The 16,175-nt window shown below is 40.9% G+C and overlaps 1 protein-coding gene across 2 annotated transcripts in view; it reads right to left on the minus strand.

Moving 5' to 3' along the window:
* The window catches only part of LOC140794097 (DNA ligase 1-like), a 30,174-nt gene that overhangs the window by 11,058 nt on the left and 2,941 nt on the right, over positions 1-16,175 (minus strand). For both annotated transcript variants that reach the window (XM_073145960.1, XM_073145959.1), the window contains exons 5-8: positions 6,686-6,916; positions 6,512-6,606; positions 5,328-5,415; positions 2,466-2,597 (exon numbers count right to left, since the gene is read on the minus strand). In XM_073145960.1, the coding sequence (XP_073002061.1) occupies positions 2,466-2,597; positions 5,328-5,415; positions 6,512-6,606; positions 6,686-6,916 (546 nt within the window). The remainder of the gene's footprint in view (positions 1-2,465; positions 2,598-5,327; positions 5,416-6,511; positions 6,607-6,685; positions 6,917-16,175) is intronic.

Below are 16,175 nucleotides of genomic sequence, written 5' to 3' on the forward strand. Positions count from 1 at the left end.
ATAGCATTTATATTATTCTTGACAGTTGAATCAATCCCAAGTGTGTTCTGTATATATATATATACATGCATATATACATACATAAGTACATATATATATATATATATATCAATGTTTTGAAAGATGGCCGTGGGTGGCAGCCAGTCACCCCATTGCCTAGCTGCCTAGCGCCAAAACAGAAAACGGGCGACAAAGCGAATGACAAGATGGGTGACAAGGCAATTTAGCATTTTTAATGTAAAAAGTAATAAATAAATAAACATATTATATATATATATAATTAACTAATTATTGCTTTACACTTTTACTTCCTCCACCAATTAACTCACATTTTGAAAAAAATAAAAAGTAAAATTACTGTATAGAATAGGAAGACAGTAACTACTATGTCTAACTAATTACTGATTTAAAAACAATAAAAACAGGAACCGATAATTAATTGCTGATTATTAACTCTAGTTTATTCACATTTCAAAATCCTCTACAGTAAAAAATTGTAAGAGAGCTCGGGATTAGCATAGCAAATTAAGAGAGTTCGAAAATTAGTAATTCCTCTAATTAATTCCTATAGTTGTTTACCATAGCAGATTAAGAGTAATTGAATATTTAAGCATGGGAAAATTAAAAATTTTAAAACAGCAAAAATGAGAAATTGTAACTCTGCAAGAGAGCGGGAGTGAGTGAGCGAGAGAGACTGGGAGGTGGAAGAAGATTAACTCTGCATGCACGTATACATGATCATTGGGCCGGCCGGGCCGGATTCGGGCCGGACTTTTCGGGCCAACCGGGCTTAAGTATTTGTTCACGGCCCAACCCACCAATCACTTGGGCCGGGCCGGGTTCGGGCCGGGCTAGAATAGTCTAGCCCGTTACCGCCCGTCGGCCTGTGAGAGATTGGGCTATCTAGTCGGGCCGGGCTGGCCCGACCAACCAATCACTCAACCTAACCCATATTTTAGCTATTTTTATAATTTTTTTAACTATTAGCTTATTTTTTTAAAAAATATTTATATTCCTCCATTTAAAAAATAATTAAAATAAATTAAAATTTTTTAAAGATGTGCTTAAAATAATGCAAAACGGTACAATACCAAAAAATTTCTATTGTAGCAATGGTAAATTACCGTAGCAGAACGGGCGGGCCTAGTTGCGGGCCAAATAGGCGGGCTTTCAGGCCGGGTTGGGCGGGCAAAGGGCTAGCCCGTACCGCCCATGGATAGTTCGGGCTCGGGCCGGGCCGGGTCTAAACCGGGTCCGGGCCGGGTCGGGCACGGGCGGGCTGAGCCCTTTGATCATGTCTACATGCATGCTGACGCTCATTGCCGCTCGTGACTTTGTTGTGGGAGATTGGTCGCTGCATTCACTACCGTAGGCGGAAGATTATTTTTTTTCTAGGGTTTCGGTGTGAAGAGCGAGCGAGAGAGAGAGTAGGTGGGTTTTTTTTATATAGGTTAGTGACTAAAATCTGACCCACTTCACTTCGGCCCCGTCAAGAAATGGCAGGCCAAAGCATCGACTGCCTAGCGCTTTTGAGCTCCTAGGCAAGCCGCCATTTGCCCTCGCCAAACAAATTAGTAGGGCAACCAGTGCGCTGCCTTGCCATAGCAGCCGCCATTTCCGCTATTCAAAACACTGATATATATATACAACGAGATATATTAGTAGCTTTATGTTAAATAATTTACATCTTTCCCCAAAGCTTTAACAGCAATTCTATAGTGCATGGATCCGAAAAACTATATCTCGAGGTTAAACAAGATTAAGGATTTTCTATTTCTTATATTTAGATTAGGTTTTTATGATCCCAAGACGCAATCGGTGGTTAACAAAGTGTTAAAACTTTGAGATCTCAAATTTTTTACACAAATTTTGTGAAGAAACTGAGAGTTGGACTACAAATTATAACTAATATTCAGGAATAATTTAAAACTTTAATAACCATCGTGTATGTACATAGAGATTCACAAAAGCTCATTTCAAGGTGAAGAGATAAAATAGTCTCATTTTAATTCACCTTGGGATGATTTTTTCTCAAATCCCTGAGCACTCCTAATGGCTTTATATGTGTTCAATTTCCTCAGGTTTCAACATTAAATTTGCGTGCTCTCTCCGGATCAGCTTCCTAGCAAACAGAATATCGAATAGATTCCAAAGCCCCTTCATTTTAGCTTAAGACTAATGACACCAATTCCTAGAGTGACAACTGAAACTGCCCTTAATGCGCAAGTGAAAGCCCTCAGTGACTGTGTGTATTATTACTTGGACCATAGTTCATATTAAAACATTTCAGTGGTATGAGTACTATGTAAATGTCTTACTCACATATATATCAAAAGCTAAACAAATATCTAAAGATCAGAAATTCAGAACTACACCATCATGAGGAACAAGATTGTGCAAGAGCAATGTGTGCACAATGATGCACTAAACTACAACTTTCTCTGAGAAATAAAGAACTGTGATACCTCTCGGCGAACTTTAAGTTGCTCCTCCAGAAGAGGTTGGCCATTTATATATAGAATATCAAAGCCAAAGGTACAGACTGCAACTTTTATGTCACTTAAGATAACTCCCTTGCGAGCTCGAGTGCTAAGGACCTGCAAGAAGGAAACATAACTGCTCCATAGCAGCTCTAAAATAGCTTGGACAAAATATAGTTATGTTCTTTTAGCCAATTGCTAAGTAACAAAAAAAATTGGGAATATGAACTGAAGATGCTAGCTGTGCAGGTGCAGATAGATATTTCTGAACTGTAAATTCTGGTATGCAGAAAACATGAGGTTTTGATATGCATATGGAACATGAGGTTTCCTGTGGCAATAAGTTAGCAGTATTTGGGTGATATCTACAGCTTAGATAGTGGCAAAGACATCAATGGAGTTGGGCAAAAACATGAAAGTGTTAACCAAATAGTAAATATAAAGAGAAACTTGAAACTCGATAAAATCATTAACATTATTTGTTAAACAAGACTTTGCTAATCACACAATAAAAATCATCTCCAATACTCGTTAAATTCAATATCATCCAACCAACTAAGTCCGGTATAATTCTTACATTTCCTCCCCAACAGATATAATTTGCTCAAGCATCTAACTTTTTTCACTTATAAGTAGCATATTATGTTGGTCCCATCTCAAAAATCAAATAGAAAAAGAATTAAGAGGACAATTTACCTATTTTTATGAGTAGATTATGCATGAGACCCTACATTTCTATAAAGGAACCAAAAGAATATTCTTCAGGACCATTTATGTAAGAACCGGAAAAAAAAGGGTTGAGAGAGGAGGGTGCACGTGCTGCACGTCCAACCCCCTCCCCTCCCCCCTTCCGGCACGTGACGAGGCAGTCGTCGAAATCTCGCTGAATCCAATCTATTTTAAATTTTTATTTTTGCACTGTAAATTAAACCCTAATTTTTCTCTCTCCTCAACCCCTTCCCCTCCAACCGTTTCCCTTTTCTTCTTCCTCTCCTCCTTCGCTTTCTTCTTTCTCACCGTCGGAGTCACGCAGTGGAATCAACCGGCCGGAATGCCGCCAGAGCCATCGGAGACCACCACGTGACTCCTTAGTAAGCCCTCTCCCACCTCTCAATTTTAATTTTAGTTTAATAGGTTAAAACAAAAATACATAATTTGTGGGATTTTGGCTTCGCCGGCAACTCACGCCGGCTAGCGGCTTCGGGTCGCTGTTGCTCGTGTGCCAAAGCCTCGCGTCGTCGACCTCATGTCGCAGGCACGCTTCCCTGAAGTGTTCGTGGCTCGATGGGTGGTAGAGACGACTCCATGGCCGTCGGCCATGGAGTCGAGCTGTCGACCGTCATCTATGGCTTCTCCTCCACCTCTCGTGGTCTACTGGGTCGCGAGAGTGTCGAGGAGGTTAGGATGCGGCCGACAGATCGTCGTCGGCAGTGACCGCCGGCATTTTTAATATTTTTTATTTAAAAATATTATTATTATTTATTATTAAAGGTGGTAATTTTTAGCACGTGAGCTAGAAATTAGAGATTCAGTTGTCTTGCCTAGACTCAGGTGAGTGGGTTCACTCACATATTTATTTTTATTATATTTCGTACTTGTCAGACCATGTAATTTTATGTGTGCAAATTTAATTGTTATATTTTCTGTGTGCATTTAATCATTATACTCAGTGCATCGCCATACCTTGTGCAAATATTAAATTTTAGTGAAAAGACAAAAATGAGACTAGTATTGGTATGACTTAAAGAACAGTCCCGGTATAAATCACTTGCGATTTTCCGTGGTGACTCAAATCTATCTGAAAGTCTAGGGGAAAGTCCTAAATCAGATCACTGCGGTAACTTTCTTAAGTGACTCTAGCAAGGTTAGGGAACAGTCCTAGGATGAATGATTACCATCTAATAACTCTAATCGGATCAGCTATGAAGAAAGTTTCAAGCGTCATATTGAGGTGACTTCTAGTTTATGTGGATCCACAGAGTATAGATCCATTGAGACATATGACAGTATAAATATTAGAAAGATGTTAATATGTTGAAACTGTGCAAGATTACAAGTTGTGACTCTCTATTGTTATCATTGTCATTATTTAAAGAGCATGCCTATTGCAAATTATTAAGTATATGGTTGATTTAAAAAAAAATTTATTCAACATTAATAAAATTTAGAATTTATTTGGTTTTCGAGTGGATTCCACTCACTGAGCTATAGTTGTTGACTCATGGATTCTTTTTATTTATTTATTTATCTATCTCAGATAATAGTCAGCGTGGCGACTGAGCGAAACGTACCCGAACTCCATCTCCACTTAGAATCCACCTATTTACTTTTTCGCTCTTTTTGATTTTATGCTTTAAATTAAAAGTTAAATTTATTTCGTTTAGAGACTCAAAAGCAATGACATTGTTTTATAATTATTGCAATTAGTTTAAATTTAATTAAGCAAATCTTCTTCGTTTATTTATTTTTGCCATCGTACACTTAGGAAATATTAATAAGGCTTCGTATATCTCAAACATATTGAGGTGCATGGCCGGTCATGATTCTTATTTCGGGTCGTGACAATTTAATTCACAAGCATAAATGAAACAAAACTACTAGAATGAGAAGGAAATAGGACAGCAAAGAGAAACCAATTCCAGTAGAATAACCAACCCCAACCATTGAGACTAAAGGCTTGATTGTTGTTATTTGTAATTCTAAGAAAATCTTATGTAGCAATACTGATATGTCACGAAATGGAATTTCAATACAATATAAAAGGATATCTAAGAGAAGGAAGAAAAATTGCATCTATAAATAAATGATTTGACTGAACTTCCTACAAACTTAAAATAAATATCAAACCTGGAAAGGCAAAATTCTCTGTTTTTCACGGTCGTAAGCAACAATCTCACAATCCAGCACAAAAGATCTGACAGTCGGTTTTCTGAATCTGCATTCAGATGCCAAATCAATTATCAATGCAAGCATTACACTTCCAAGTTCCAACTAGTTATCAATTCTAAGAAGTCCAATCATACAGACGTTCCCTTCTAAATTGAACAATTTAACAAAAAATAATAGGGAAATAGAAAAACAAACAAAAAGACAGCCGCCATAGTGCATGCACACCTTAGTGCATGCAGTAGTAAGTCAATTATCAAAATCAAGAAGGATAGGATATCAATAGGTGGCTTCAAATGATCTTATAAGCTAAACATTTCGTAACTCTAAGATCCTTCAAATAAAGGATAATCTTCAAGGACTTACTATTTTCAGATAACAGATGTTCAAAGGTCAATTTCAAGAACCTTTATGCATTCAAACCATGTCTCCCATGAATATTTTCAAGGATCAGAATAAGCTGTGGAGACAAAATTTTGAATTAATAATAAATAGAAAAGGAACAGAATGAAAGGAGCCTACGAAGCCAAGTTAATAAACGTCCAATTTTAGTCAAAAGTTGCTTCCCAATGGCTGACAAGAAACTTGAAAAACAATCTGACTCTTCAAGAAAAAGAGATTCAATGTTATCACAATCCACAAATACTGGAGAATAAAAGAAATCTCTTAAAGAGAAAGAGATGACCTCTCCAACCCAATATTACTATATATGAAAGGTCTATTCACCCCAAGATAAAAGAGAACGGATATCTGGATTGTAACCATGCTATCAATGGACACTTGCAAAATAGTAGTGCCTTAGAGATGAAACTTTCTACCACACTTCAATTGTGGTGTTGCACTATAAGGTGGTTATTAGCATGATAGATTACAAGCGTCTAAAACAAAACAAACATAAACAAAAGCTCTCCACATGGCTAGCATCAATTTGTTCATCAAATAGTTGCAGAATAGGGCAACATAAGTCATTAATGGCTTAATGCCAATTGGGAGTTCACCTAGAACGAGTTCCTAATGGCAAACACTATCCTGAACCAAATGTGGCATCTCGAAAAAAAACATACGACAAACATTTTTCACTAGTCCCAAGAAAACATACAATGTTTGCAGTAATAATATGGAAGAAAGCTGGCAGGCAAATATACCTTGACACAGCATTGACAACGTCTGGGTACTTTCCAGTATTTCGTTCAGCATTGCGACTATAAATCTCTACCGCTCCATCCTCCAAGTAATGGATCTTCATTTGAAATAAGAAACTAAGTGCAAGTACACAAACATGTGAAGAAATTGTAACATTCTAAAGAAATTAGCAATACCTGAGCACGCTCACCATCATACTTATACTCACACGTAAATTCCATACCCTGGAACTTATCAAGGATCTCTGATACGGCTTTTGTTGGCTTTGCCAACATGGGTCCAACAGGCACGCCTAGAGAAAAATTGCAAGCCTTCGGGAGTTTCCACACACCAACTTGAAGAAGAGCTGGGACAATTTTATCATAGATAGGAAGTACTGAATATACTTGCTTGATGATCTTCCCAGCCTTTAAAAGAAAATAACAGAACAATTGGAAAAAAGAGAAAAGAAGTCAAGAAAATTCAACAGCCTCTGTTTCATTGTTAAATTAGGACAAATACCATTTATAAGAATAACAACATGAATAGAATATCAATGCAAGGAAACCAGTGACCAGTGATACTAGAAGTTTCACAAGTTTCATATGTATTAGATTTATTAGAGTTATATCGTTATTCATTTTATTTACATACATGATTATTTGTATAATTAGAGCTAAGGTATAACGCCCCCGCCCGGCATGTGCACGTGCACGCCCATGCGCCCACACGACGCATGCGACAAGACGGGTAGGGCCCGTCATGCACAAATACACTCTTGTGCTCATATAATCCATCATAAGATAAATCATGACATAATCAAGTTAAACCTGTTAACATATAACTAAAATCACTGGTACATCAGTACACTATAATCCAACATGTATTATACAATTCATCGTCTAATACAATGGAATACAAATATCTAATAATGGTATAACTTAATATCTATATAAACTATCTTCTATACAATCTCGCGTTTATAGCTCATCTCATCTTTTCTCCAAGATATCTTTTTATAATATCTTAAGTCACTATCACATACCACAAATATTTAAGAGGGGTTAGAAAGAAATAAAAAGAGTTATAAGCTAAAAGCTCAGCGAATAGACCTTACCCCAAATCAGTGATGCCAAAAAAGTTAATCACATAATGATACCATCTGATGACCCTAATCGGATCAGCTATGAAGAAAAGTTCCGCGCGTCATCTCGACATGACTTCTAGTTGATGTGGATTCACAGGGTTTAAACCCATTGAGACATATAACAATATAAATATTGAAAAGATGTTAATATGTTGAAACCGTGTAAGGTTACAGGTTGTGACTCTCTCTATTATTATCATTGTTATTATTTAAATAGCATGTCTATTGCATATTGTTATAAATATTGTTGCTTTTAGTTTAATTTTACTCATCATTAATATAATTTAAAATTTATTTAGTTTTCGAGTGGATTCCACTCACTGAGCTATAGTTGTTAGCTCATGGATTCTTTTTATTTATTTATTTATCTATCTCAGGTAATAATCAGCGGAGCGACTGAGCGAGATGTACCCGGACTCCACCTCCACTTAGGATTCACATATTTACTTTTTTGCTCTTTTAGATTTTATGCTTTAGATTAGAAGTTTTATATATTTAGTTTAGAAGTTTTATTTATTTAGTTTAGAGACTCAAAAACATTAACATTGTTTTATGTTTATTACAATTAGTTTTAAATTTAATAAAACAGATTTTTATTTTATTTATTATTTTGCCATCATACACGTAGAAAGTATTAATAAAGCTTTGTGTATCTCAAGCATACTGAGATGCATAGTCGATCATGATTCCTATTTCGGGTCGTGACATGACCCATTACCCTATCACTCACTGGTTACCAATGTTTTAAAAGACTCTAGAAGGCAAACAGGGCGATAATGGTTCATGTACCATTTAGGTGCTAAACGTGCGACTAGAATATTATATTTACTCATCCTAGAATAAAAATTTATTAAGTGATAATAATATATCAAAAAGATTGTTTCAAAAATCTAATGATAATGTCTATAGAACCCATAGAAAACTAAGAAGAAAAAAAAAAGCAAACACCACAAATCATAACATCCATATTTGTAAAACTCTTAAAAACATTAAAAAAAAAGATTAATTATCAATCTGAGATTAAAGCTTCAGCTTGATCAAGATAAAGCTCTTTATTGGATCTTATTTCGTCATCAGAACCATCATCATCTAATTCTAGATTCAATTCAGCTTCCTCATGTCATCCTCAGAGACTAAATGTGCTTCATCAATGTCATCCAACCTTTTAGAACTAGAAGTACTTAATACTGCAAATCTAGAACTTTTCCTTAAAGTCATTACTTCCATTGCACCGGAGGCATCTTCAACCATATTCCATGTTAACCCAGAGCCAAGGATTACTTCTTTATTTAGTTTCAATTCAGATAATCATGCAGCAATATTATCTATATTTTTGATGTTATAGGATTTTCTTCTAACCTTCCTCGCGAATTCTTGTTTTATCATGTAATTGGACATAGATTAATTTATTAAGTCTTTGTTGCTCAAGCCTATTTCTTTTTTGCTATGGGTCTATGGAAGAAAAAATACATTATAAAAAAAAGAATCAAGCATTGTAGAAAGAGAAGTATCATTACTATTCTTTCCTACCATACTCCACTTTCGCTCCTAACCCAAAGAACTACATGTCAAGTTTAAAATTCTTAAAGCCATTTCTTTTTCGTGAGGTGTCTCAGACCCATATAAAGACCACCATTTAACTGCTCAACACAACAAAAAAATAAAATAAAATAAAATAAGGCATTTTAAACTCAAATAATAAAATTCTATAAGTATTCAAATATAACCATAGAGTTAATACCTAGATGGATATCTGAATTAGCCCTTTGTCTTATAGCAATTCCTTTACCAAAAGAGACACTTGCATTATAAGCGTCAAGATCATCAGAGATCTTACCGTATGCTATGAGATTACCATGATAGAAACGTTGAACACATCCTGTAAAACCATTCATCACAGTACTATTCCTCTCAGTTTATTTATCACCATAATAATAATATGAGTACAGAAATTAATATAAACCAACCACGAGAGTTAAGTCAGTTAAGTTGAATCGGGTCAAGTCTAGTCAGTTATATTTGCTTAGTCTTTAATTTTGGATTATAACGGATAATTCGTGTGTGGATCCAATCCGCTATGATTCTACTCCCACAAATAGGAGTTGTCATGGTTCATTTGGGTTGTTGAACGTTGAGAGAAATATTAAATTAGTCAATTCTTTGTCATTATTTGACTTTTAATCTAATTAGAAAATCATACTTCCACCCTCAAACCCTAGCCACCATTACTATCTACGAGCCACCCACACCTTCAACCGTCCACCACCCCCTTCCGGCAGACCACCACCCTTCGACGACCGCCAAAACGTCGAATATTTTCATTTCTATCCTATCTTGACTTTTCTTCACTATTTCTTTCATATATTTCCACCCCTACCTTGAAATCACGTCATGTTAAAACAAAAAGATCACTAACTCATGAGGCTACCATCCATTAAATATCAAAATTTTATTATGAAAAGATTGGTCCAAATCTGGTTGGCAACAGTAGTATCAGAGCCACCGTTTCTCTGCTAATGATTAACAAGAGATCAAAGAAGACAAACGAGGAAAAGCACCCATAGAAGACCAGAAACTCATCTCTATCCTTGTGAAAGTTTCCCCGACACCACCACCACCAGCAACCGCCAATGACTGAGCCACCAACGTAGGCTAAGCTGATATTTAAAAAAAAATTTGGCCGATTTGAAGAACTTAAAAGAGATGCAAACTTTCCTCAAGAACATGATCCATGCCTTGACAGAGGCCATACTAGCCCCCGCCACCGCCCTACTTAGCCAGCGCCGTCGGCCGTTGTCAAACCGGGGGCCCCCACTGCGAGAAAAATCCAACCCAAGAGGGAAAGGAGGAGCCGGCCCAAATTGCGGCCAAAGCATCACCTCCTATCGCGATGGAGTCCACCTACCCCCTTCAGACCCAGATTGTCATTATAGAGACTCCAGTGTAGCCTCCTGCAACGAGCCCATCATTTCTATGACCACTGGCGGCCACGACTTGCTTCCTCGGCCCAACTGCTAGCCAATGGTAGCCACCGCAGCCGCTGGCAACCTTCGGATGGTCGAACCAAATATCTACCACCACTACGAGCTACCCTTTCGTTCGGGGTGGCTTCCTCAGGGAAGCTCGCTGCCACCAAGGGCTGGTGGATCCGTCGACGACACGCCATGATTGCCATTGCAGTAGATCGAACTCAAGTTTAATTTTTGACCTCCACCACCCTCTACCACAGTAAGGACATGTCGGACTATGACTATTGGCGAGCCATGACCAAACCCAACAGTCGTCGCCGCTCATGCAACCTGTGGTGATGCCCTTAGGCCAAACACATTTTTAGCCCTAGAGTTAGGGTTATGGCATTTGCATAGAGGAGATAAACTGCATGAATCCCAAAGTGGACAAATTTTCACAAACCAGTTCAACAACCTCAAGCAAATCAGTTATGGACCCATGAGCATGACCTTGGACGGCGCCCATAACTGGCAGCTCCAGTTCCACATCGAGACCACCGACGCTCGCCTTAGGACAGTGGGGTACACCAAGACCAACGACTAAGTTCAAAGGAGGAGACACGCAACCCAAAAGCCGGTCCTTATCACAAGCGCAGGTGGATGAAAAATGAGCCAATGGCTTGTGTTTTTGGTGTGACGAGCGCTACACTCTGGAACATCGATACGCCAAGGCTATGGGCAGTGTCGTGTTGATTGATGGCTATGACGACAAGGCTAAGGGGGATGTCACAGATGAGATAGTCGAAGAGGAGCTTGAGCAGATAGTGGAGAAGGATATGTAGGCCGAGATCTCTATGCATCCATACTCCGATACTTGCGCCCCAAAGACCCTACGGGTGGACGTGCTAGTCCGAAAGTAGTGTGCACATCCTCATTGACACGAGGAGCACACATAACTTCTTGGACAAGAGATTGGTACAGAGTATAGGGCTCAAGGTCGAGCCCACTATCAGATTTGATGTGACCATCGACGATGGCACCCGCCTTAGAGCCGACAGTGTCGTCGAGGAGTGGTGGTACAGGTACAAGAACATAGTTTCACCTTGGATTTGTATCCGCTAGCACTTCGAGAAGCAGACATCGTGCTAGGCACCCAGTGGCTACAGAGTCTTGGTTCTATCACATTTGATTTTTTACAAATAAGACTCACATTTTAGAGAGATGGATGTGTTGTACGACTAGAGGCTTGATGTGACCATCGGTGATGGGCACCCGCCTTAGAGCCGATCTATCGAGTGGTGGTACGGACACAGGGACATAGTTTCACCTTGGACTTGTATCTGCTAGCAGTTCGAGGAGCAGACATCGTGTTAGGCACTCAATGGCTCCAGAGTCTTGGTCCTGTCACATTTGATTTTTTTCATAGATGAGACTCATATTCCGAAGAGATGGACGTGTGGTACGACTAAAGGGGGTTCGCACACAGACAAGCCCTCCCTTATGAACATTGGTAGGAGTTCCATGAATAGGTGAGGTTGCCTACTTTCATCTAGTGCTAATGGAGCCTAAGACCGTCTTTAATTTAGGTACTCGTGTCGATTTAGATTGCTTATTAGCTGACTTTTCTAGACCTTTTGAGGCCCCACAAGGGTTGCCACCTGCCAGGCACGGCGATCACAAGATCGAGATTGTATCGAGGGCCGAACCGACAAATGTCCAACCTTATCGATATCCACATATCTAGAAAGAGGAGATTTTGAGGCTAGTTGCAAAGATGTTGGAGCAAGGCATTATCCAACCGAGTCAAAATTCTTATTCCTCATCAGTTTTGTTAGTGAGGAAGGACGACAATTGGCATTTCTGCATAGATTACCGAGCGTTGAACGCCATAACCATCAAGGACAGATATTCGATACCAAAATATAGAGTTGTTGGACGAGATGACGAGAGCATAATATTTTAGCAAGCTCAACCTTCGTGTGGGGTATCACCAGATCCGAGTGCGTGTTGAGGACGTTCACAAAATGACATTCTAAACTTATGACGGGCACTATGAGTTTCGGGTGATGCCGTTTGGGTTGACGAACACACTGACAACCTTCCAAGGGCTGATGAACGACATATTCCGTTCACTCCTACAACGATATGTGTTAGTATTCTTCAATGAAATTTTAGTGTACAGCAAGATTTGGGAGAAGCACTTGGTTCACCTACAGTCAATGCTAGCGCTCTTGATGGACCACTCTTTCAAGGTGAAGCGAAGTAAATGCCTATAGGGCAACAATGAGTAGAGTACTTGGGACACATCATTTTGGTGGAGGGAGTCGTGGCTAACCCGAGCAAGGTGGCATGCATGCTCATCTTGATGAAATCGATCAGCGGATTTGTAAACGGTTATGGGAAGATTGGAGCACCACTGAGAGCCTTACTAAAGAAGGATGTCATTGAATGGATTAATGCAGCGACAAAGGCATTCGAGTGGAGCTTACGTTATTTTATTTGGCAGCAGATTCACACGCTTGTGCAGCAAAATTAGGTCACCAAGCTATTGGGATTTGACTACAAGCTACAATACAAGAAAGGAGCGTAGAACGAGACAGAGGATGCGCTATCCCGATAGCCCAAACGGGCCGAACTGACGGCCCAGACCATACCTGTCTTCCCCTTCTTGGCTGACATACGAATAGCAGGTGCTACTGACCCGAATATCTTGAGGATCTTGAAGGAGATAGAGGATGACCCTACGAGTCATCCTAGGCTCGTGAGTAAAGGCGGATTGCTATTGGACCGCGAGCGCCTCCGGATACCCGCGGACGTGGGCCTACGGCGCAGAGTAATGGAGCATTTTCATTCCACCCTTGAGGCGGGACACGAGGGACTCCTACGAACTCACAGGAGACTACTACATAGTTGTACATGGCCTGAAGTACAATAGAAGCTGAGGACATTCGTGCGTGCTTGCAATATGTCCCAACGGGCAAAGACCAACTCACTGAGGCCAACAGGATTACTCCGATCCTTGCCCATGCCGAAGAGGATTTGGGAGAACATCTCTCGGTTAGACCTCAATTCAACCTATCATCCACAAACAGATGGCCAAACTGAAGTGAACTGAGGCATAGAACGATACCTACGGTGCTTTGTAGGAGAGAGATGGCTCGACTAACCGTAGGCGAAGTAGTCCTACAACACTACATTTCACAGCACCATCGAGATGACCCCGTTCAAGGCAATGTATGGTAGACCACCACCTACCCTGAGGACATACGACCTCAAGGCAACATCAATGAGGATGGAGACAGAGTTAGAGCTGACAGATCGAGATGCTACGGAGACTACGGGAGCACATGACAGCGGCCTAGAACCGCATGAAACAAGAATACGACCGCCGACATCAAGAGTTAGAGTTTGAGATCGGGGATCTTGTTTTCGTGTGAGTTCAGCCATATCGACAAGTTACGCAACATCCGGTACGCAACCCCAAGTTAGCGCATTAGTATTTTGGGTCATTATGTGTATTGGAGCAAATAGGACCGATAGCGTGTAGATTGGAGTTGCCGGAGGGATCTCGGGTTCATCCCGTGAAGGGCTGTCAGGCTTGACGAGCAGCTCGGGCTCGGCTCGGGCTTGGCTCGGGTGAAGCTCGAGTCCGGCTCGGCTCGATCAGAGCTGAGCCGAGCCCGAGCCATCATAATAGGCTCGAAATTAATATCGAGCCGAGCTTGAGCTGGAGCCGGCTCGCTCAGGCTCGGCTCGATAGGCTCGATAGCCTGACTCCATATGACTAAGGACACGTGGCATAAAGAAATATTGCCACGTGTCCCTCACTAACTCATTCTCACCCGTAACACAATATTCATCACCCTCACCTACCCCACCCTCACCTACCCTCACCTACCTCACCCTCATTAATTACTTCACCTTTCCCATCACCACCTTCCCCATCCTCAATTCCCCCACCCCACCCTCATCTTCACTCTCACCCTCATCCACCTGATCACCTTCACTCTTCCCTCCCCGTCGGCCTCCATCGGCAACGACGGCAAGCCACCACCACAGCGCCACGCCTTCTTCTCCGTCGGCCTCCTCCTCCGTCGGCCTCCTCTTCCTCCTCCGTCGTTGGCCTCCTCCATCCGTCTCCGACTCCTTCGGCAAGCCGCTGTCCATGTCGCCACCGCCCACGTCGCCACCGCCTCTAATCGAGCTTGAGCTTTGCTCGGGCTCGGCTCGGGCTCAGTTAGGCTCAGCTCGAGCTCGGCTCGGGTTGAGCCGAGCCGAGCCTGAGCAACATTATGAGGCTCGAAACTAATTTCGAGCCGAGCCTGAGCCAGAGCCGGCTCGCTCAGGCTCGGCTCGTTTACACCCCTAATCCCGTGTTTCATGTATCACTATTGCGAGCGAGAGTAGGGGCGCATCAGGCGGTAGGCACGCATATACCTGATCCAATTGAGGAGATACATGTATTTGAGCCAGTACGCGTGTTGGCGAGACGGAGATGATAGTGGAGGGGCTCGAACGACATTCTGACGAGGCGACGTGGGAGTCTGAGGATGACATTATGGAATGATTTCTAGACTTCTCACCTTGAGGTCAAAATGACGAAAGCATGGTGGATTGATACAACTAGAGCTGGATTAAGTTGTATCGAAAGGAATAAATTTGCTTCAAGTATAAAGCTTTCTGTCAAGGTGCATTTGAACACCAGGAACTAGCATTCGAATGCACTGTTCGAAAACCTGCACGCATTCGCAAAAACATAGAATAGGATTTGCGCATTCAAACCCTCTCATTCGAACGCCTGCATACGTTCGCAAAGACAGAGAATGGGTTTTGTGCGTTCGATCGGCCTCAAGCCTATTCAAACATGCCGCAGCGAGGATGCTTAGTTTTTAGGGATTTACTTTAGTTGCTTGGGTCAAAGGGATAGCCTCTAAGTATTGTGGAGTATACCCTAGTTGGAGTTTTAGAATGAATCTTCTTTCTCCCTCTCACTTCCTCTCTCTTCCTCCTCGTGCCCTAACCTTCCTGTCGACCCCTAGCCAACATCAGTTAGATCATTCCCCTCGTCTGTCGCTGCGCTACTTCTTCTAAGAGTGACCCCTTCTTCCTCCTCGTCCTACTTCTTTTCTAATTGCACATATCCCTATCTCCACATTCATCCCACCTTCATTTCCTTCCACCATCATTAAAGAGCTAACTTCAATCCAAATACCCAACCTAATTCCCTTCCTAGTCTGATCTGTAACACATACTCTTCTTGTTGTTGCTTCCAATCAACGTAGCCTCTTGCAACACATGGACATGAAAAATTGTGTCTCTTTATGCTTTTCTTGACAATGAGGTGTACATGGATCCTCTACCTAGTTTCTATGTTCTTCTAGGCCATATCTATCAATTACAACGAGTTATCTATGGGCTCGAGCAAGCTCATCATGCTTGATTTGATTAATTTTGCAGTGTTCTCAGAGACTAGCAATTTCAAGAGCTATGAGCCACCAAGTTTTTATTAGATCCTACTCAAGGTCGGCTCCCCTTCTGTATGTCAATGATATGATTAACATTGGAGATAACTCGAGTGGCATTCGCTCTCTT

Source organism: Typha latifolia, chromosome 8 (assembly GCF_019914945.1).
Source record: "Typha latifolia isolate L0001 chromosome 8, TyphaL0001v2, whole genome shotgun sequence".
NCBI lineage: Eukaryota > Viridiplantae > Streptophyta > Magnoliopsida > Poales > Typhaceae > Typha > Typha latifolia.